Below are 24,569 nucleotides of genomic sequence, written 5' to 3' on the forward strand. Positions count from 1 at the left end.
TATTATATATGATTTCGGGAGGAGAACATGGGTTCACGTGAAGCCGGTGACTTTGAACCCAATAGCTTTTGTCGAGATCATGCATTTATATTGTACCAAGATTGTGTTTCAATGGAGTTCAATTTTCCTATGTTCATTCGTTAAAGAAAATTTCATGTTAATTGTGTATTTCTCACTATCCAACACACCTCATCTTTGCTCCTACACACAGAGCCTCATCCTCACCGCTCCACCTTCCACAGTGTTTGTCTAAGTTATACACAAATGCTTTTAGGATAATATGTTTTATTTACATATTGCATAGAAGAAAATAAGCAAGAAACAAACTTAATTTCCTTGAAAATATTTTTCATGAAAACCGTTTTCTCTTATATTGAATACACCCTTTCACTAAATATCTAGCGTAAAACTAATTATTATTATTATTATTATTATTATTATTATCATTATTATTATATATTAACTTGAGATCGTTCTAAAAACCTATAAACTTCACTTTCTATTGATTAGGTGTGTTTGGTCATAAATTTTAATTCATTCTTTTACTTTTTCTAGAGTTGTAAAAACTCTAATAAAATTTTGAAAAAATACCAAAAAGTTATTTTCACTTATTTCACTCCATATCACTCACAAAAAATTAAAAACAATTTCAATTTCTAAATATCATTTTTTTTACTTTAAAACTAAAATTTTGCTACTAGTTGATTTTTAATGAGTGGTAATGATATTGGGAAAACTCACCTTGTTAATCACAAAAAGGGAGTGTAATTCTAGAACTATGATTTCTTTGGAGGCTTATCAACAAGTAGAAGATGCCTCGAATTTGACAATGGTATTATTTGTCTTTATGTATTGTCTTCTAGTCCAATAATTCAGTATTCATTGTCGAGAAAATAATATCAAGAAAAGTTGTCATTTTATGTAGAATTTTTGTAACATGTGGTCCTTTTGTACAATTACTATTTGTTTTTTTTTGTGTTTGAGCAGACCGGAGAGGGGCGATGAAAATTTTAATAGTTCGATTAGTTGATTATTAAAAAAATTATCTTATTATTTAGAATTTTTAATTTTGGCAAGTGTCAATTTTTTGACGAGGTGCTCGAAATTCGTTCGAAACTCTGTGTCATTAAATTTGATACTCTAGACTCAACCAAGCAGTTGATACTTCCAATTGAGGTTGACTCAACAAAAACTGGATCCCACGCTCAAACTCCATTTTATTTCAAATTTCACGAGGGGGCTCGAAATTAGTCCGAAGCCTCGGGATCTGCACTAAAGGTCATATTTTTTAATATATACATAAAGTAGATGTTAAACCTTCTTATTGAATACAGTGTCTCGACCACTATATGTATTATATCCGATTTTATCAATATCTTTTGTAATTTTTCTCTTCTCTAGATAAAATTGAAAAAAGAGTTTTTTGAATGATTAAAGACTTGTTTGGATGGGCTTTAAATGTCTTTAAATATAAGTTAGGAATTCTGACTTAGTGATCTATTTTTGTTATTTTATCCAACAACAATATACTTAATATAATCCCACAATTGAGATATGGAAAGCATGGAGTGTACGCAGACCTTACCTTACTTTATCGACTCTTTTTCATTTTCCCTAAACACTACAAAAATGTTTAGAACATCTAAAATAAGTCAATATAAACAAGCTCATAGTTTAACACAAATTGCTACTCTGGCAAAGTGCTTCTTTTGAGTATTTATTTCTCAAAATAGTAGATTTTTGAAAGTGTGCTCAAACATGCTCTTATTCATTAGCACCTAATTTATTACAAAAATAAATCCATGATCAAAGGAGGAAATAACTCTTACATGTACTCTCTAGTAGACATACTACAAGCAGGCACTTGAATAGTGGGAATGTGAACAAATACAATTGAAAGAGGAGCAATGGAAATTGGATCAGAGGGGTTCACTCTTATAGGTTTCAAGAGAGGGATTCTTCCAAAATGATCCACATTACGTTCCTTTCCATTCAAAAGCACTGTTTGGCTATGTAAATCACCATCTTTGGCTGTAAGGTGGTATTCTTCCCTCTCAATTCCGTGTCTCGGGTTCTGATCATTCGTGACTTGTAGCAGCATTGGCGACTCGTTTGTGTTAGCAAGTGTGACTGAAAGACTAATATTAACTGTTGTACTACCATGCATGTTGATCAACATCAGTGCGATTCCTTCCTGCAACATATCGATTATGTATTTAGACATCACAATCTCTCATGTTCGAATTTACACTATTTATACTTACAGAAGATTTTGAACAGTGAGCGTATGAGCGCAGTTTTTTCATTCCTTGGAACTGTGTCGATAGAACATTCCTTCCCATCAAACGATGCCATAAAAGAGCACTGTATGCATGAAAGAGAATGCAAGTAACAATAAGTATAATGCTAAACAAGTATGTTACATTACGAAGTTAAACATGTTCTACATTAGTTCTGTAGATGATGCAGTTAGTCTTGTTTTCAAGAAAACAACATTGAAGAGCTGCTAAATACCCATAATAATCAGGATTTGGATGAAAGTTTGTGGTGTTGAGGAGACCGTAGTTGCCACCAACCAATGTTTGTCGACAATATTTCTTAGTATCGAACGTGGCTGACATCCCAATCTGATCCAAGTACCTATATATTGCAAGATGCAAAATCACTTCTATGAAATATTGACAAGAAAGTTACCAGAGGTATAGATAGACCAGTTAGGTTGAATTATTACCAAAAGCTGGACACGAAGCTATTTGAAACAAGATTGCGACCACTGTTATAAACTCCTCCACTTTCACCAACCCATGCTACAGCTGAAGTTCCAGAATTTCGGAGAACGCCTTGAAGATTTTGCAAGTATTTGGATTCTTCATCCAGATGAGAAGGTTCAAGTATTTTCTGAACTAGGTTGGGGTCATTGCCTAAATATGAGATGATCCGTTTGTTAGCATGATGGACAACTAAATGATTGTATATATTACTATAATTATATTAGCATGATCATATACATTTGTTGTAGAATCAAAAGAATAAATATTGTGATAGAATAGCTGATTTGGAGGAATAGCAAGGCAGATTTAGAGGGATTGAATAGCAGATTTGTAGAGATAGAATAGCTGATCTTTAGGGATAGGATGGCGGATCTTTCGGGATGTGTAATCTTTATTTTCTCTATATAATGGAAAGACTCTCACTTTGAGGGGCATTCAGCAGAAAATTGACACCGTTATAACAATTACAGTGGCTGAGCTAGGTACCTAGGATTAGGAGAAAATTAAAGCTTACAACAACAACAACATACTCAGTGTAATCTCACAAGTGGAGTTTAGGGAGGGTACGCAGACCTTACCCCTTACCTTGGGAGGCAAAGAGGTTGTTTCTGATAAACCCTCGGCTCAAGGAAAAGCATATTGAAAAAAGAAATAATGTAAGTGAAGAAATCATGGAAAATTACTATAGGAAGTATGATGACTATTCTGAAAAAAGGAACAGTAACTGCAACACAATATTGCAATAATCGAAGTTCAAGAGACAAAAGATAGAATCAGAAATCGAAGGACAAGAAACTACATGAGAAATACTACGACTACAGGGAATATTAAAGCTTCATCACATAAAAAGAGCTTAACGTACCACCACCAACACTGTAAATGAATCACATAAAAAGAGCTTAACATACCTCCACCAACACTGTAAATGTGATGTGTAACTACTTGAAGAGAGTTGGATGCTTTATTTATAAATTTTGGAAACCAAATAGCATCAAATATTCCTCCTGGTGCAAGGATTAATGGCACAACATCCTTCTCTTTATATATATCTTGCACTAATTTGTGAAGAGCTATAACATCATAAGCGTACTGATCGGCTGAAATAGCTGGCCCTATTCCGTTTCCATTCAATTCATTTCCTGGAAAGAAACTACAAATGTAAATCAAATGTAGCAGAGAGTAGGCCAAGATATGATCAACAGTTTCAGAGTTGGCTTGTGTTATTGTGTTCCTATGGAAGGAAGTGGTCCATGCAAACCTGTCTTACGGAAGCCCTTTGACATTTATTTTCTTGTTCAAGAGAAAGATTATGGATATACTGTCAACTACAATGGAAACGTTCCCTATCGCTACTTACTGGAAATTGATGCATATGCTCTTTCATACGATAACAAAAAGAATACTGGACCACAATACAAGGATAATGCTCATACTACTTGCTCTTTACAGTATTGTTAATTCTATTACATTTATGCTACATTTGCATATCTGCATACCCTTAAAATAACTGTAGTTAAAGAATGGAGAGAGTTTCATACCAAGCTCCCAGCCGTGGATAGTATAATTTCTGCTGACTGTATATCTGATTAAAGACGCTGCATTGCTGGAATCCCAATCTCCCAAAGCAGTGCGGCCATCAGAAGCTATTTTCTTTCCATTTAAAGTATTCAACCCAAAAGTTACTTTTGCCCTGCAATGATATACATAATAGCTCTTCACTAACAAGAACTCAGTCCATAACTATCACGTCCCTATACGATTTTCCTCACTCAAGTTTAAAATGCAGAAAACTGCACGAAGTAAAGTTACCCCGTTTTCTTGAAGAATTCGCTGAGTTCATCCCAACGAGACAAAGGCAAGCAACCTTGGGTGAATTTTAACAGCTCTGTATCATCACGGAGAAAAGGAGTACATGGTTGTTTATCATGCTTCGTTTGGTATATTAGTCTATCTTGCAATGTGCCTCCAAGTCTAATTGTTAACGGAGAAAACGCTGCAAAATGCAGGAGAAAACTTCACTAGTTACTCATTAATCAGAAAACTACTAAACAAATTTTGAAGGTATCATGGATAGGTGTCTCTCCAAAATTTTATACCTCTAATTGCATTAAAAAATACCTTGTTGCTTAGATCCTGCAATAAAGAACACTTCCCATCAGTCCAATGAGATGTAAGGTTGAACATAGCATAATACGCTCAATGGTGTAGCCGAGTAGTCAATGAAGTGGATTGAACCACCCGTCTTCGGTTCAAATATCAGTAAACGCAAAACAACTAGATGATTTCTTTCCATGTGTCCAAGTCTAGACAGAGTTACCCGCTACCTGTGTAGGTAGAAGGTAACATGTACCCCATGAAATTAGACTTCCGTAATGAAAATACGAAAACAAGTTTCATTAATGACATTCCGATTTCATTGTCTCTTCCCAACCCACACACCTAACGCTCCCACCATCACCCCCCACCCAAACCACCTCCCCACCCCATAGTGTTTTACTAGATAACATATAAATATTTTTGAGATAATAATTTTTTTGCTTACTTACCAACCACTTGAAAAGAAAAAAAAACTCACTTATTTTCAAGGAAAACATATTCCTGCCTAAAATTATCAAAATATGAAGAATGTATAGTGGGTATAGTGGTTTACACTACAATATTAATATGAAACCAACTCATAAATTAACATAACCACAAATCAAATAGATTATACAACAAGTAAGCAGAGAAATGATTTTTCTAGGCCACTTCCAAAAAAAAAAAAAATAGTTTATGTCCTTTTTTACAAAATATCTTCATTTTTACACCTAAAAAGATCCAAAAAGGTTCATTTTCTCCTCTAGTACTGAAGAAATTATAAAGAGTGGAACTTACAAGATTAAGAAGAGAAGCATTTCCCCAGCTACAAGTTCCATAGTCACATTTACTAGGAGGCCACCAATCTAAAGTTGCACAAATAAAATCTTCATCAATTTTTGCAATTGAAGAAAACCCATCAATGTAAAGAATCCCTTCTTCAACAATATCTTCTTCTGCTCTTGAAATTTGGGTGACGTACAAGGACAATAGCAAGAAGTACAACACCAAGAAGCATAAGGAAGAAGCCATTTGCACAGTTCTAGTAAGTAATTTTACACTCAAATAAAATTTGGTCTCAAGTTCCCTTATATTTTCTTCTCATTTTTGGAATTTTGTAATGAAAATAGCATTAGATGTCCACATGTAGGAGTAAATGCATAAAAGACAATAATTTTTCTATATTATATACTTATCATACATGTGGGAATCGTGTGCGCCATCCAGCATTTTTGGTTGCTCGCTCCGCTTCGTTCACTTTTAATATATTTAAATGTGACACATTCAAAATAATACTTTTGTTGTTCACTTTTACTTATCACTTATTTTTAAAATATGTTTTTTTTTTCATATGTTACTCTTAGTATTAAATATTATTCTCCAAATTATTTTTCAAGATCTAATATTACAACATTAATTAATAGAGATAATGTAATAAAATAGATATATCAGTAATTATTTTCTTAGTGATTGTGCCAAGTCAAAGTGACAAGAGAAAATGAACAAAGGAAGTAATTGGTATGATTATTATATTACATTATTCTGATATTTAGTATTAGGCTTTGAACATAAATAACTAAATTAATGTTAAGAATAAAACATACAAAAAAAAATAGTAATTATTGTTTTGTGATATGTTAAAAGTGACAAGTACAAAATGAATTTTTATTTTTAAAATAATAGACAAATAAAAATAAACAGAGAGAACAATTTGACATACTTTTTAAGGAACAATAAATAGAATAATAATTTTGCTATATCATTGTTTGAATTTATACTTTTCTGTTTAAAATAAAATTGTGTTTCTTAAGTTAAGCACATATTTTAAGAAAATTATTATTTTTTAGAAAGTAACATGTATTTTTACTAACTTAATTTTAATAAATTCTTTATTATGTGAACTTTTTTTTATTTAAATAAGAATAAAATTGAAATAACATTATCAATGTCTTTTTTATCATGTGAAATACCATTTGTTCTGATATGTTGGAGTAACAAACTTAGTACTCTTTCCGTTTATTTTTAGTTGTTATATTTGAATTCAAAACATTTATTAAGAAAATAATAATTGACATAACTATTTATCACTCTATTATTATTAATTGATGTATTAATCTTGTAAAACAATTTAGAAAATAAATAATTAATACTAAGAATAAAAATATTAAAAAATAATTATTTTATATGTTCAAAATTATAATAAAAATAAAATTATATTTTTTAAAATAATACTCCCTCTGTCCCTAATTACTTGTCCATTTTTGAATTGGCACACCTATTAAGAAATCAATTATTGACATAGTGAGTTTACCTTTTTACCCCTATTAGTTATGAAGTAGATGAATTAAAAATTTAATATTTTTAAAAAGTTCTACATTTTCAAAGTAATTAATTGAGGATATAATAGGAAAAAAGTTGTCATTTTTTTGACTTGTCAAAATGAACAAGTAATTAGAAATAACTATAAAAAGAAAAGTGAACAAGTAAATAGGGACAGTGGGAGTATGAAAAAAATTAACAAAGACTATTTTGGAAATTACTATAAGTAGATCTGATGAGTTTGGCCTTTGCATATCGGTGGGATCAACTTTAAAATTAGCAAAGTTGTGATCTCCATAAATATTTAATTTAGTCTCGAGATGTGTAAACGAAAGAATTAATTAAGTTGTCAATTAATGTAGGAATTCTGGAAAACTTCATGACAAATAGTTCACTTTTATTTATTTAATATTTTAAAAATAATTTTTTAATAAGTATGTACCTTGATTAATATGTATATTATGACAAAATATTCAAATAAATCATTATTTCTTAAAGGCACATGTAAAATTCAAAGTGAAAAAGTAAAAAAAGAACAGAGGAAGTAGTTAATAAAGAAAGTTACGAACTCCCTCCCAAGTCTAGACCAATTTACTTATATATTTTTTGTTTATATGACCCTTAAAAATTAATTTCTTCATCTCATATTACTTTTCCATATTATCAAAAATATATTTCCCAAATTACTTATCAATATACAAAATCAAAGTAGAATTACTTTATTTTTTCCCCTTCAATTTATTCCTTTTTGAAAATATAAAATACTATTTTATTTATTACTTCTTAAAGGATATGACATATAGAGTATAAACAGTAGGTGTAGTGAGACTTTACTAAACGTGTGTTTCGCAAAATTTAACAAGAATAAAATTGGTATAACATAATAAATTATCTCTTAATTTTTTCAAACTAAACAAATTAAACTAAATATTTTTCAAATATAGACCTCGGAGAATAAGGGTGGGGATGGGGGAGTGCATGGGGGTGGGTGATTACAAGGGTGGGAATGAGACGATACAAGTTGTTTTTCTTTTCATTATGGAAATCGTTTTCCTCAATTCTCAAGAAGTTTATTTTCCTATAAATAGATATTTTTCAATTTTTTGACTAACCAAACACGAGAAAATAGAAAAATTCATACAAAACGCACCCTTAAAGACTTGCCAAAAGTTTAGAATGTCTTATTTTTTCCCCTTTTGGCAAGGGTAAAAAATCAACAATGTCTCAAGCACTTGAATCACACCAGTTAGGATTTCTATCCTCAGTACATATCAAAATGAGACTTAAAGATTTCAATTTTACTGCAAAACTCAGTTCCTCAGCCTGTGAAGATAGAGGTAGTCTAGACAAACATTGTTAAGGTTGCGGGATCTCAGTAAAAATGTGGATAAGGCGTAGCGTCATCTTCTTTTCGCCTTCAAACAATAGCTACAGAAACTATAAAGGGAAAAACTAGCTGAGCTTCTGCCAGAAAAATGAACTAAGAAAGGCGAAGACAAAACTGTAGTAGTACCTACTATAAGGGTGCATTTGTCAAGTATGTCCTCTCGTAAAAGCCAGTTATTTGGTCAGCCACAGCCCACATAATCGCCTGTCCAGGTGGGATCCTCATGAGCCGGGGAATTAGTCCTTTCCATAAGGCACGTAATCCTTCTTCTGCATGTATTGTTGCGATGGCATGAAACATTCCTCTGTACTTCAACTCGCCCACAGATTTACTCTGAGCCATGAGCCTTGTTTTCACAACGTCAAATGGACCGGTGCATATAGGACCAGCTGTCCCTGCCAGGAATCCTGATATCATAGACTGCCATGGATGAAGAACTTTCCCATCACCTTCATGTTTCTTCCACAATATTGTGTCAAATGCATTCTTGGCTGTAAACATGGCGGCCTGATTCGTACCATTACGCATAACTGTTGGCGACGCACCTGCCCAGAGACCGAGAATGCCTTCTTCACGAACAATCATACGAGCACAGTGTACAGGTCCCTTGTATCGCAATAGCTCAGGACTTAATCCTCTCTGCTGCTGTAGTCTAATCTTCACCACCTGCATTGATCAAAATTTGACAATCATTCAGTGATTTATGCTGAATATCCTTTCAAAAATCTCTCTTCTGAATTCTGATATTGAGCCATTTTAGAGATGCTAGTATACAAAATATTATGCAAAGTCATGCAAATAACCAGAAATTAGTATCCTGTATACATAATTCTTGACAAGTGATACAGGACAACATTCAATTGGAACAGCGGATAGGTATTCCACTTCAAGCCTAGCGTCAACCGGCAAATGAAAGTAAAAACATCTCAACAAGCGACCATATACAAATGAGCAGAGTGTAATTATTTTACAGATGCTTTCATTACCCCTTCTAAAGACTTCTGTATTAAAAAAAATGCGAAACACATGAACAGTGCAGAATGCAAGCATTTTGTAAGTGCCCCTGGAAGGTTAAAGCATCCCAGCTAAGATAGGAGATAAGTGTTCCATACAAACATTTCCACACCATCCTTTTAGAACCTCTACATACTCGACAAAGCAATAGGTATCCATCACCATCAACTCGCCTATCTTTTCCATTGCAAAGATAATATCAAATTTGTAGTGCAATATGCTGCATGTCCATGGTAAACTTTAGTCCATTTATCAGGAACCAAATCTACTTCAAGAATAAAATCTACAACCTTTTGGACATTAATTTCTTTTAACTGTATGGTTATCAATATAAATTATTTAAAAACCCAATTAAGCCTGGTCAACAATCCAAATTTCTCCATTGTTAGAACTGCATTCATCCTCAAAATTAAAAAATGAGCCACTACGAAACTTAAATGGAAGAGAGGGGAATTACCCGTTGACCATCGTTCCACTACTTCCTTTTTGAATTTGAAAGATTTGGCTAACCTTGTACAATAAATGCATTGGCCCCCTCCACTCAATTTATTGCTTCTCATATCATATTCTTTTTCACATAAAAGATCACCAGATGTCACAAATCCACGCTATTTACAGGAGTTTTCACCGACTAACAATTAAATGAATGATACTTTTTGCCACCTAAAAGAAACATTAAGTGGAAAATCCACAAATTAGTCCTGTGTTGCACTCCCTAATTCTTTTCCATCTAGCACAATCTTGAATTGCTCGACATTTTGAGATAGCATTTAATTTCCACTATATTCTGCAGCACTTAATTTTCTTGTGCTCTTTGTTGTGTTGTAAGTTGTAATCATGGCATAACCTTTCAGCTCAACAATGTTACTCTATCTCCTCCTCTAACTTATATTTAATCCAACTTAGTATTCTTACTCCAACATCCTTCTCTAGAGCTGCACCAATATCTTTTCTAGATAAAGCACCACAGGTGCATAACCATATCTTGACTTTGGTTTGTCACTCTAGTAACTAGTGAAGCCATACTTCAGAGCACTTTTTCCTAGTTCCGTTTTACTGGTCCAACCTATCTTATCCAAGGAGAAGACAAAGTATGGTATACACCTACTCTCCCCTTAACCCTGCGCTAGCCAGGGAGCACTTCATACATGAGGTAACCTCTTAAGACCTTTATCATATTGTAAACTCCACTAGCTAAGGACCGCCTTCAATTCAATGGACAGTTGATGATCAACACTAATCAGAAACAATAAAAGTAGAACTGCTAATAATTCTGTGCATCAAAGTTGCCTATTTCAAAAAATAAAATAAAAAAATCTGTGCATATCCATTAATTTGAATGAACTACAAAATTCCTAGTACATATATTAATATTACAATTACTAAGTCCATAGTAGAACTGCAAAATCCCTGTTTTTTGAATAAGAATGATCAAGCTTAACAGAACCTTACTATCATCATCTTCTTTTTTTATAACTGAGATAACCCCAATGGACCAGTGGCGCATGGTTAGAAATTCGATGGATAATAGGTCCACTCCTCTACCCTAATACCAATTTTTTTGTCTACAGTAAGGTATGAAACCATGACGTACACCTTACTCACACATCACTTGTTGCACTCAGTCTTACCACTAGACCAAAGCCTTGGAGAAATCATCTATCCTAATATACATTTTTTCTCCTTCTTTGAAGCAAGCCACTTCCCTTAGAAAATTGTTCCAATTACCTAACTAAGAAAAATTGGCCATCTTTTTGCAAAGTGTGCTTGATCAACTGTAAAACCACACAAAGTCAGCTAAGGTCACAACTTATAGTGTCCACAGAACCTGTAAATGTTTAACCACATTAGATCTATCACTCAGTCTATGCCAAATTATTCATGGCTTTGTTTGAAACGGAAATCATGGATAATTGGAATGCTCTTCCACTAGGTGGATAAACTCTTCAAGTATATCATTCAATTAATTGACCTAATTTCTGTATTGAGGTCAGAGTTAAAAGTTTTATGTAAACAAAAGCTGGGTCTAAATTGGAGATGAAGTCAATTGTTTGATAATGAATGATAATCAAGAGAACTTAAGTCATCCTTAGCATGGTCATTGTTGAGTGTACATGAGAAAGAGACATAACCTCAGCTCTTGGAGAAGGCAGGACAAAAACCCCTAATCCATTCTTAAGGAGAAAATGTATTTGGGTTTTTTAAAGGGATATTTTGGCCCTACATTAGTTTTTTCCTTGTTGGAAGAAACAAAAAATAAAAATATGATTTGAGTACAAAAGGACGCACAAAACCTAATAATGTAGAGTATACTATGAAGACACGTGTTCAACCTAGTAAAACGGCATCATTGGTTCATATTTTAGAGGAATTTATCTTAGTAAGGAGGAGAACCTAATTTCCAAAGACTTAGATGCATTATTTAGCAGCACAGTCGAAGTGATTGAATGAAAACCACATTGACAAATAAACACCTTATAAACATTTGGTTTACCAAGTTGATTAGCTTCTAATTACCATTTGCACTTATGAAAACATGAGTAGCATTTAGTCCAAAACGAATGTTAGTTTTTTTACCCTCAGCTCTAGCCAAATCACTCTGTTTCAGACAGGGCAGAATGCATACACCCGTTATCACTCCAACAACAATCATTTCTGCATGTAAAGCGTGTATACTAGTATTGACACGATAATTAGACCCGACAATCCAAGGAGTAAATGCTTTATAGTCACATTCTCTCCGCATACACAGTAATCATTTCTTATCTTTTTTAGTATTAGATAAAAACAACTAATTTCCTTTTTTGGCTATGTTGGCTATGTTGTTTATATAGTTTTAGTTTACTTATATCTTTGTCCTTAATCACCTCCTTGTTGTCGACTTATCGTCGTACTTCAAGCTGTTAATTTTAGTTTTACTCATCTCTTTGTCCTAAATCATCTCCTTATTACTGTCAGTACTTCAAGCAGCAATCTCACCCACGAACAAAGCTAAATCATCAATTCATATGATTAAATAGTCTCAACTGATCTATTAATCGGATAAAAACGCTAGGTTGATTTCTTTCCATCTAGCTATCTGGTACCTGTCGCTGGTGGCACTGCGTGCAAGATTGCCAAGACACCACGGTTATCAAAAAAGAAAACTATCTACTATCAAAAAGGATTTGTTTGGGTTCCAAAGTTACACTAATTTACTGGATCAGAAATTAAGACAAACATGTTATGTGCATATATAGCAGATTCAACCCAATCAAAACTAAATCACGAGAAATTATGGAAATCAACAAACCTCAAAGGGCGTGACAATAACAAGAGCTTCAAGCACACCAGCACCAAAACCAGCCATCAACCGACCTTGCGGGCTAAGCTTACCCGTTTCCGAGTCCTTAAAAGCTGTCTGAAAAACCGCATTTGAACCCATACGCAACGCATACTTGAGAGTCAAATGAGTAGCGAATGGCGTCAATCCTTTCCACAAAGCCCTTACACCTTCGTTATTAACAATGGTAGAACCGCAGTGGACAATCCCCTTGTAAGCACCGGCCCGGTCCAGTTGAAGCCGGGTTTTGATAACGTCGATCGGTTGCAAACAACTGGCTTCAACGATTCCACCTAATGAGCCAGAAATGGCCTTCATATACGGTGGAATCGTTTTCTTGCTCCTTGAATTCTCTTCCGCCATTGAAGTTGATGAAGCAGAATGAGAAAGTATAAACGGCGCCGAGGTTTATTGGGTAACGACCTTCTCCTCTGCTTCAGTGGACAAAAAAGAGACGTGATGACATTGCATAAATTTTTTCTTTCTTTTTACTTTTCTTTAGATCTTGATTCGAAACTCACTAATATTTAGCACTAATATTTAGGGACGTTTCGTCATACAATATAAAATTATAATATGAAATTTTGTGAGATATTGAAATTTTGTTTAAATATGTCATTTAAATTTATTTCAGTTATTTGTATTAAAGTTTGATTAAATTTGAATATCCATTTGAGGAAGCACTCTTTGCGGGATTTTTTCCCGTATTCAATGGTGGTTAGTGCTATATTAATTTATTCGGAAACACAAGTGGACCTTATAATGTTTAGTTGTCCGCTTTGAATTTTAAACGTGTATATATGAAATAATAATTGATATTTGGAGAAAAAAGTAGTTAACATGAACGTAGTAAATATATTAATTGAAGTAAGGTACTCATTCATTAGATAAGTAATTAATGAGGTGAATTATGAAAAAACAAATTATTATTGTCTTTTTAAATTTATTAAAAGTAAAAATTAAAATTTGTTTTTGAAATAATAAATAAATTAAATGAACTGTATTTTCTTTTTCGCCTTTTTTTTTGGTCGTGGATTACGTTGTTTACTTATTCCCTTCTACTTTTTTTAATATGTATTTTTGAAAGACGGAGTCCTTCATTATTATTTTTTTATTTTTGGAAGACTGAGTTTTTCGTTATTATTTTTAGGAAATCGATTCACATTTTTGGCATAGTCAGCTTGTTGATTTTGGGTCGGTTCTAGGCAAAAATTGAGGTCATTTGTCAATTATGGTCCTTGATTCTGATTATTTTTTTAGTAATAAAAATGAAGAAAAATAATTAAATATTCCTCATATTGAGACGTGGATATCTCGATTTTTTAAGAAAATTCAAGTTCATTGTCATATAATTTTCACTAATTTAGCATTATAATTCTTTGTCCCCTTCAGAAAACATGAGTCAGATGGCTACTACTTTGTCATGCACTTTGCTTCACTTTATTTTTTAGACACAGCATTGTGTAACTCCAACAATTCTGAAATAATTGAAAGTCCAAAAATCCACCGAGACTAACATAATAAGTTGGAGATATAGAATATCTTTCTTTTTTTCATTCAACTCTCTTTTACCATTTCAACCTTAGTTTTCTCATCTCTCTTTCACCATTTCAACCATACTTTTTTAACCGTGCATACAAAATAAAGATTTTATTTTTATACAAGTCCAAAAGCTAAAAGGGCCCCTTTTCCCTCTAAAATGCACAAATAGCCAGTTGTTTTGTTAATTAACTAAAATGAACAAATCGCTCAACCTTGAACGAGATATCTCTTTTGGTTTAACTGACGACACATAATCATCTATTTCTTTTCCATATCTCACTCAGTAGTCTATTGAGCAATTTATACTTGAACTTCTTTTATTCCTTTTTTGCCTGCCGCTCAAACTTAAAATTAGGTGTAAAATTTCGCTTATTTTATCCACCTCAAATTTTACTTATATTAAGTAAGAAATTTTGGTGTAATTACCGCCATTGTTGAGTTAATGAAGATTATGCACTTTGAACTTCAGTTTAGGCTAGCATCATCAACACCATCAATTACAACTATTAACAATTATTGCTAGCACCATCACCTTATTTCGAAATTTTTGTGACCAAACTTATTTTCAAAATTTGTCATGCCAACTAGGGCATCTTTACAGGAGAGATTCAGTACAGAAATCACAAAAGGGAAAGAGAAAAAGGATGAAGCATTGATAATCAAACAATGCAACACAATTGAGTCATACAATACCAAATCCTCAAATGATAGTGTAACTTTAAGCATTTGTCTTCAAACTACTTTACAAACTGAGCTAAATTTTACTACATTCATTCCATTATTTGTGGAGAACACCAAGTTACAAAATCACCGGTCCTTGAAAGACTGCGAAGCATAAATTGGGAAATAAATAAGTGTTAGTCACTAGTTCAACAGTATTTATACTTTGATTGAAAAAGATTTAGCATTGTTACCTCAAAATTTTTAGACACATCCTTCACCTGATCAGCAATTTCTTGCCTCTTTTGCTGAGCTGCAAGTGCCAAAAACAAATGGTTACAATGGCCTGAAAGATTCACGAGAACAGGGAAAAAGATGGAAATAATAGTTACCCATTTTAGATAGATCCTCCATTCTCTTTGATGTCCTCACTGCAAATCTTTGAAAACTAGCGCTGAGATGAAGAGAAAGAGGCCTTTTAGTGGGTATATTCAGAAGATAACATCTCAAGCATTACCCAAATTGCTCAAGTTACTTCATTTTATTATATTTTAGCTCTAAGAATCAAAAAGTATATACAGTAAATTGAAGATGTTAGATGTAACACAGTATAAAATAAATTTTGAAAAAAGACATTTCACACATATAGTTCTCTTCTTGACCAGTACCCACCAGTAGAATAGATATGAAATTCCTTAATCTCCTACAAGTTTGGCCTTCAGAATATATTACTGACTGTTAAGTTTTGGAACCACTAAGATGGCTACAAGAAATAGTGGCAACAGAAGACTTTAATCCATTAGGCAATCGCTTATTTAAAGCTAAGCTAACCATAACTTAACAGATTCCTTATTCTTTGTTTAGTTAGAACTGCACAAAAATGAAAACCGCCTTTGCCTTTGCTTGTAGTTGCATAGCAAAGAGACATGGAATCAAACGCACTATAACACAAGATTGACATATATGACAACACACAACAAACCACCCCAGAATTGATGAAAGATCATATTTCTTCCGGTCAAAGCAAAAGGCATCATATGCAAACAAATACTTGTAAGAAGAATCACTTTCTCAACAAGGCACCAAGTATAATGAAGATAGCACAGATTTTGAGCTATCACACTGATATGGTCTCACAACCATTACAAACATACAAAATTAAGATAAGAAGATGACCAGGCAGCCTTGGATCATCATATGTTTAATCATCGAATCACAATCATCTTAACAATCACTAGAAACCCTAATGATGTTAACACAATTACGTTGCAAAGAGAAGTCGAACAATAATCCTACACAAAGGCCATAAACACAAATAGCCTCAAAATAGGAAACCCTAATGATGTTAACACAATTGCTTAGGGAAGATGAAAAAGGAATAGCTTCAGTCTGTTAAAGAGTTTTTAGCAAAAGAATTGCTATCATCTAGTCAATCATTACAAGCCCAAGGAGTCATCATCAGCATGCATGCGATATTAGAACATGTAAAGATCAATGCGGTATAGAACACGTAAAGATCAATAACAGACGCAGTCCCCTAGTATGTTTCCAGCTAAATTATATTTTTTGGGGGTCATTGTAGGCTATGCATCACCAACAAATCAATGACAACCTTCCATACAAGATAAATCCATCTTAAGGTTCCTCATATTGACACACATCTCCCAAAGGTCAGAGGCGGACCTACATTGTGAGTCATGTGCACCCGTTAACCACGGAAAAAATCATATGTATACAAGTTTATATACCTTATGTACAGTATATATTGATTACTAGGCACCCTAAACTACAAATGATGTTTGGGGGAATTGGTCTAGGTGAGTTTCCATGTGTTTTCTTAGCTGGGTTCGAATCCTTGCACCTACAATGAGGGAGCTTATATTTTACATTTTGAGGTTAAAAATGTCCTAAACAGACGGAAAAGATTCAAAAATTGTGGCAAGCAGGATTTGAACTCAGAACCTTGTTGGGATTAAGTATAGCCCTATGCCAGTGGCACCTAAGGTGCTTTTATTAATTTCAGTTGTATCATGTTTGTTTTATTTGCAGACTCCACTTTGTGGGATTATGGATTATACAAGGTATATTTTTGTTATATTATGTTTTATTTTGTATATACACATACAAACAAGGCGGCAATCAGAGATGGATTAGTTGCATATTACCTCATATAAAAACATAATTGACTATTAAGAGAAATTCAAACTTGGAGCATCAAACAACAGAACTTTTGACTTGATCAATAATCATATGATATGATCATTAATCAAGAAAAAATTGCAGTGCAAAAAAGGGTATAGACAGTTCTTTTACAGGAGAATATATGCACGAAATTGATTACGCGAAGTCATACGAACTCTCGAAGTCATCATCCCTCCCCTCCCCTCAATATCAGAGAAACATTAACCAAAATAGAATTAACTACCTGTTGGAGAGCCCGTTAACGATCAATTCATTGGCGACATAAGAAATGACCCTATGAATGAAATTTCCTCCACCAGCCATGGCTGAGATTGCACAACTATACACAAATAAGAAAACAAATCAATACACATATACAGAAATATGAAACTCATACAGTTTTCGCTATAATTGAAAAATCTCCGAAGATCGAACAATAGATTAAGTAAGAAAATCGAACAGATCGAAGAAACCCTAACCTGGGAAACGAGATATCGCCAAATCTGAAGGGGAAGAACTTTAAAGAGGGAAATAATGCAGGGAAATTGTATTTATAAGGTAACTGGACAAGTGGGCTATGTGGCCCAATTAACGATGGGTGCCAGCGGCCCAGAATAACGTCCTTCAACAACAAAAAGTAGTTGAAAATATCTACATTAATAATAAAAAAATAAAAAATAAGATAAAAATTATATTTTTGTAACATAATATAGCATAAGGCATGTAAAAAAAATAAATATAACATAAGGCATGTCTTATGTGGCTTAATTTCTACGAAACTTATTTTATAATACTAAGTTCATATAAAAGTTTCTTTGAAAACAAACATGCTTTGAAGCTTGAGCAACTTGGCCATCCATGTCAAGGGTTTAAATTCTATTCATTTGTATTTTGTGTTAGAGAAAAGAAGTTAGCATTGTTCAAAAATCGTCTCAAAAAAGATTTTGTTTCACTTAAATATTTTCTGAAATTAGTATTAGTTAGTTAGTAGATTATATTTTCGAATCAATTAATTTATAATTATTTTATTTCGTTAAGATTAAAAAGCTTATTAATTAATCTTATTTAAATTCTAACCGAATTTAGTAAATTTGGTTACGTTCTTAATTAGAATTGACCATAATTGAAACTGATGTGCCATGTCCTAATTTGAAATCTAACCCTTTTATTGTAACTGTAGTTATTTTGTTACCTCACTTTAAACTCAACTTTCAGACCAAACTCAGCAGACCCAATTCATTTCCGTTTATATAATAAGAAAACGAATGCCGCGTGTCAATAAAGACCGCCACGTCATCCATTTAATTATTATTATTATTATTTTCAAAAGACCTAGCATTGGAAGTCTAGTGGAATTTGGATCCACTGGGTTATACGTGAACATTGGAATAATTATTTCTTGTATTTTGAAGTGGACAAGAAAAATAAAATTATTGCTACAAACGAATAAATTTTTTTAAGTCCATAATGTGATAATGTGGCTGACTCGTTCTGCGTTTTTTTTTTTAAAAAATAATCTAATTTTATATAAAAAAAAACTATTGCTATATAAGTGGAAAAAAATATTGTTATATAGTAGTAATTAAGGTACTTGTTCTTCTCGATCGATCGATAGTGTATAGTACACTAATCATGCACATGTTATTTTCTTAGTATAGTTTTGTGCCTTTCATCCTTTACCAATTGTGCTGCAATATTGGGAAAGCTCATATTTTCTGTGTTAATAATTACTCTCTATCCCAATTTATGTGACACATTTCGAATTTCGAGATTCAAACAAGTCTATCTTTGACCGTAAATTTTTCCTATATCTTTTAATATTTTGAATTATCAATTATTGAGACTTATAGTACTTTTTATGTAGTTTACAAATATATAAATTTCATTTTTAAAAAATTGAAAATTTAATGAGCAAATTCTCGGTCAAACTTAAACTGTTTGACTCTCGAAAAACGAAATGTGTCACATAAATTGAGACAAAGGAAGTAGGTTTTTTTCTATCTTTAGGCTAAAATCATGAAGAGAGGTTTGAGACTTGAGAATGGCACTCAAGACAAATAGTTTTTGTACTAGTTAAATCTTTAAAATAATTAGAACCATTTTGGACATTTTTATAATCTACTTGGTTAAAAATTATGTTAATTTTTCACTTCAAACTAAAAAATTGAAACAATTCTTCTTCTTTTTCAGATTTTTTTTTTCTTCTATAAAGCTTCAACAAGTTATGTCGTATTGTATAACTTAATTCCTACTTAAGGAGACAAGTTCATTTAAGAATCCACAAGTTATGTTGTGTTATATAACTTAATTCTTACATAACTTATGTGTAGCTAGGTAAATCGAACTTATGCCAAACGAAGCAAAAATCTTTAAATTTATACGAAATGAATTAGGTCATAGATATACTATACAACTTATGTTGAATAACTTGATTTTATCTCTAAATTTATGCCGAGCAAATTTATATTGATATAGATAAAAAAAAAACATATTTTGATCTACGAATTTTTGCAGCGGGGTCAACTTGAAACAAAAGAAGCCCAAAACAGATGCTGCTCTGTCGATTCTCACCGAAAGTTTATTGCCAATGTTTCTCGCCGTCGTTAAAGTCAAGGTATGTGAACTCGTAGCGTTTTTATCCTCTTTCATTTTCATTTTTATCTGTTTTTACCTCTAGTTTTCTCTCTATTGAAAAAAAATAATATTTTTCACGGAATTAGCTTCATATATATATATTTTGATTTCACTTCAATATTCTTGATATGTTTTTGAGTTGTGTTCGTGTAGTTGAGTTGAACAAATTAACTTTATTTCCTCGGCTGAAATTAAAGGGAATGGTACATGAATAATTTCCAATTCTTCGCTATATCCTAGTGAAGAACCAAACAATTATGATCCAATCGAGTTTACAAAACTTAGGGAAAAAGTCCAAGACTAATGGAAAGTTGTCAAACTAACCTAATGATCGACAGAAAAGACTTTTTCGCATTACTCCTACTCGTACGCCGAGAGAAGGAAGAAATCCATAATTTTTATCCCTTGACTTTGGGTGGAAAAACCTTTTCCGGAAAATCCGAAGAAAATCAAAGATATAACTAGTAGAGTACAAAAGATAGTACCATCTAAGTCACTATATCGACCAAGAAAGAAAATGACATATTAGTTAGCTTTATATATCGAAGAAAATGAGTGGACTAAAGTCAAAATTTAGAAAAAAGAGATACATTTATTCAATAATATATATTATTGAATAAATAAATAAATAAATATATATATATATATATATATATATATATATTATTCTCATAAATTCTAAAAAATTATTGTAATTAATTATAATTTAATAATTAATTTTTTCTTTTTCAATTGACAATATAACATTTTTTGTAATATTTTGTAAGAAAATAATAAACATATATAAATTATTGTATGTTACATAACAACACAAATATTTAAATATCTTTTATTGATTATAGTTTTGAAAACTTTTTCAATAGAATCAATTATTACATATACTGTCAAGATTATTCTAAAAGTGCTTAAAAATGAAATTAAAATTTCACTTCATTGCATATGTCAATTAGAGTATCATTTTTTATTTATATAATATTTCATAATATTTTTAAATACAAAAACCAATATTATAATGATTGTTATAATTCAAGACATTCGAAGTTACAATTTTTTTTTAATTTGATTATTTGATAATCTAATTAGTTTGAGCTTGAAATGTTTTATTGAAGACAATCTTACAAAGTCAATATTAAAACATGGTTGATTCAAATTGAAGTGAATTAGAGAAATTACGAAATAAAAAGTAACTGTAAATTTAATTGTCTATAATTTTTAATTATAAATACATCAATAATAAAATTTCAAAAAGATTAGCAGCAAACATTAATTTTTTTTTCAAAAATTAGTACTGCCTCCATTCCTTCTTGACAACTATTTTAGAACAAACATTTATTGTATAGGTAACAATTAAAAAGAAACGAGGGAGAAGTAACAATAATTGGACATAATTAAGAATATTTTGACACATAATTTTTTTATTAAATGAATAGTAAAATTTAGAAACAAAAATTAATGAGCATCTTTTCTTCTTTTTTTCTTCGTACCCATCTATTTGGTTGTTCTTTTAGAGAAAAATGATTTTGTTTACTTCTACCTCTCGTTTTAACATTTCATATGATGTAGTGCAACATTTTAACAAAATCACATTAATTTAACTAATAAAACTTATCACTCGTTTGGTTAATTAGGGCTTCAAGTAAAATTTATTACACTTCGTACACTCCCAAGAAAGAAAATTGAGTGAAATTTGTTAAATTTAACTTTTAAAAAACGATTGATTCACATTTTAAGTTTGTACTACTATAAGATTAAGGGCTAACTCACTTGGTGAATTATCCGTCTTTCATGAGGTGGAGGATTTTGTACTACTATAAGGTTGAGGGCTAATTCACTCAATGATGAAGCTAGAAATTTTATTAAAGGGAGAAAATATATATTGTGTTATTTGGGATTCAAATCCAAAACTTTTTATTTGAATGGACATTCATAACCATTGTGTCAAAGGCATAACTCTTGTCAAGCATGTCCAACTTTAAATATATATCTTTTAAGTGCAGAATTTATCATATATATATATAACTTAATTTTCCAACAAAAAATGTTCAGTTGGACACCTGGGTGGGTATAGCTCCGCCTTTGAACTCACTTGGTGAATTATCCGTCTTTCATGAGGTTGGAGGATTCAAACTCATCAGTAGTTAGTAGGTAGCATCCACCTACCCACTCCCTTCCCTTAATGTAATAATAATAATAATAATAAAAATATATATAAAGTCTTATTACAATTCAATCCTCATCAATAAAATCAACTATATAATATGGTATTTTAATGCAAAGGATTTCTTTTTTGGCTCATTTTAACAATTTTCCATATAATTCATCATAGATTGAGGAATGTGCATCAATTTTGTACTTAGATGATTGTGTAATGTTAAGGACAGTGACATAAACTTTCATCCTCTTGATCACACTTGGCCATGCTACATATTCGAATTGAAATAATAAAACGTTATACAAAAGCTAATAAAATAAATTGTTCACGATGATAAATCAGACAACAAACATAAGTAGAACAACATGATCTTCATCATATCTTTGTTTAGACCAAATCCTTAATATGTGATTCTTTCATTTTTAACTAGAAATTTTAAATTCAAATATTCAGATCAAAGAAATTATTTATATAAAATATGTTTTTCTAATATAGCGTAAACAATATAAATCTAAATTAATTGAGTGAGATATCATATGATTATGATTTGTATTATTGAGAAAAACTGAGTTGGGATAAGGACAAATGGAGACGATATTTTAGGAGGCTAACAATGGATCCACGTAGTCATGACAAGAGGCCTTGTAATTCATATACACATGAAATTACTTGTACACTCCCTATTTTTTTTTTATCTATTTAAAGGAAAATATTTTAAAAATTTAAAAGTGTTCATAAAAGAAGAATGGTTCAGTACATATCTTTTACAGAATAATTATATAATTTACATAAATCAAATACTAGTTATTATGATTTATGAATATATATTTAATTTTGTGCATTTTTAATATTTACATATCTTCATTAATTTTTCGATACCATCATTAAATGAATAATAATAGTAAGAAATCAAATAAGAAGTATTAGATTTATGATCAATTATTTGAAATCAAATATTACATATTATAAATGTAAATTCGATTTTGTAATGTTTTATATATTCTTCGTTAAATTTCTGACTTTATCACCGTTGTAAGAAATCAAAGACAAGTGTAAATGAGAATTTAGGAGGCGAGTATTAATCCACGTAGCCGTGACAAGCTCTTCACTATATGACAAAACCCACCGATTTAACCCCAACCCCCTTCATGAAGACTAATCTATGACGTGTCAACACATCATTGGCTCTTCGTTCTTCAGCCTTCTAATTATGATCTTCAATTTTATTAAGCCAAGTAGGATTGCCAATTGGCTTAACCTATATATATATATATATATATATTCTCTCAATATGATCCTCTCTAATCTATAATTAGTTTTCATTGTTTAATTAATAACATCCTTATTCTTCAAGCATCCATTGAATCATTTCCCACTAAGCAAAACCAACAAAAATATTCAACAAAATTCATTCCGATTATAATAATTGTCTGTCTAGTCAAATTTCTATAATTAACTTATTTTAAAAAAAAAATAAAAAATAATAATAATATATATATATATATATTTATTTTTTAATTTTTTTAATTTTAAAATTTATATTTAACCAATTAATTTAAAAGGCAACAATGATAATATCTTAGGAATAAGCATCGACTAATTTTGTTTCAGCAAACCTGAATATATAAAGAATGCAAGCATTATCAAGAGTGATGAAGCTTTTGTCACAAAAGAATTTTTTTTTAATTAAAAAATACTTATTTTATCTCAAAAACTTAATTAAAACAAGTATTTTTAATCTTTCAAAACTTAACCATTCAAATCGCAAATTACAAAACTTTCATAGTAACTCAGTTGGTTAGCTACAGAACTTTCGATTTCCCACGTCGGTGTCATTACCTCTAAAACAAAAAGAAATTTCACAAACACCTCTTTTCATTTTTCTTCTTATAAATAGAAACACAACTCCTCTCTATCTCCCCCTCTCTTCTACTTCTATTTAATTTCTTCTATAAAAAGAAGATTATAACCAAATTATGCCAGGAGGATCATATAGAAGTAGTAGTCATGATGATAATTCCTTTGAGGTGTTTCTAGAAGGTTGGTTAATTAGACAAGAACAATTTCTAAATGAACTTGTTGTAGCACAAGATACTTTTGATGATCAAGAATCACAAGAAAATGATATGAGAGACCTTATTTCTAGAGTTTTAGCTCATTATCAAGAATATTATGAAGAAAAATCAAGAATGACTTATAGGAATGTTTTCAGAGCCTTTTCACCTACTTGGTTCTCTCCGCTTGAAAGAAGCTTCTTATGGATCACAGGGTTCAATCCCGGCTTAATTTTCAATCTGGTAAATTATTGAACTGTCTGATCATCTCATCTGAATATCTGACTTATTATATATGCTTATGTGTCATTTATAAATGATTCTTTATATATCAAATAGAATAGATAGAATTGTATGATTATTACATCTAAATATTGACTCATATACATGCTTATATGTCATTTATAAAAGATTTGCTTTTTAAAAAATAATCACTTTTTATATATCAAATCACATT

At 31.4% G+C, this 24,569-nt stretch overlaps 3 protein-coding genes across 3 annotated transcripts; all 3 read right to left on the minus strand.

The window, feature by feature from the left end:
• Positions 1-1,815: 1,815 nt before the first annotated feature.
• Positions 1,816-5,929, minus strand: LOC125808599 (heparanase-like protein 3). Its single transcript, XM_049488276.1, has 9 exons — positions 5,646-5,929; positions 4,868-4,904; positions 4,581-4,764; positions 4,310-4,461; positions 3,680-3,910; positions 2,732-2,921; positions 2,515-2,640; positions 2,265-2,364; positions 1,816-2,194 (listed from the first exon to the last, which is right to left on the minus strand). Exons 1-9 carry the CDS (start codon positions 5,877-5,879, stop codon positions 1,826-1,828), a joined length of 1,623 nt encoding a protein of 540 aa, XP_049344233.1. The 5' UTR covers positions 5,880-5,929; the 3' UTR covers positions 1,816-1,825.
• A 2,459-nt stretch (positions 5,930-8,388) lies between these two features.
• LOC125808603 (mitochondrial succinate-fumarate transporter 1) lies at positions 8,389-13,333 on the minus strand. Its single transcript, XM_049488281.1, has 2 exons — positions 12,860-13,333; positions 8,389-9,219 (listed from the first exon to the last, which is right to left on the minus strand). The coding sequence occupies exons 1-2, from the start codon at positions 13,250-13,252 to the stop codon at positions 8,683-8,685; spliced, it is 930 nt and encodes a 309-aa protein (XP_049344238.1). The 5' UTR covers positions 13,253-13,333; the 3' UTR covers positions 8,389-8,682.
• A 1,631-nt stretch (positions 13,334-14,964) lies between these two features.
• LOC125808594 (uncharacterized) lies at positions 14,965-17,761 on the minus strand. The gene is made up of 5 exons (XM_049488269.1): positions 17,755-17,761; positions 17,517-17,614; positions 15,484-15,545; positions 15,346-15,404; positions 14,965-15,256 (listed from the first exon to the last, which is right to left on the minus strand). Exons 2-5 carry the CDS (start codon positions 17,594-17,596, stop codon positions 15,239-15,241), a joined length of 219 nt encoding a protein of 72 aa, XP_049344226.1. The 5' UTR covers positions 17,597-17,614; positions 17,755-17,761; the 3' UTR covers positions 14,965-15,238.
• Between the last annotated feature and the right edge of the window lie 6,808 nt (positions 17,762-24,569).

The sequence above is a fragment of the Solanum verrucosum genome, unplaced genomic scaffold (genome assembly GCF_900185275.1).
Source record: "Solanum verrucosum unplaced genomic scaffold, falcon-dt-bn FXZP01000654.1, whole genome shotgun sequence".
NCBI lineage: Eukaryota > Viridiplantae > Streptophyta > Magnoliopsida > Solanales > Solanaceae > Solanum > Solanum verrucosum.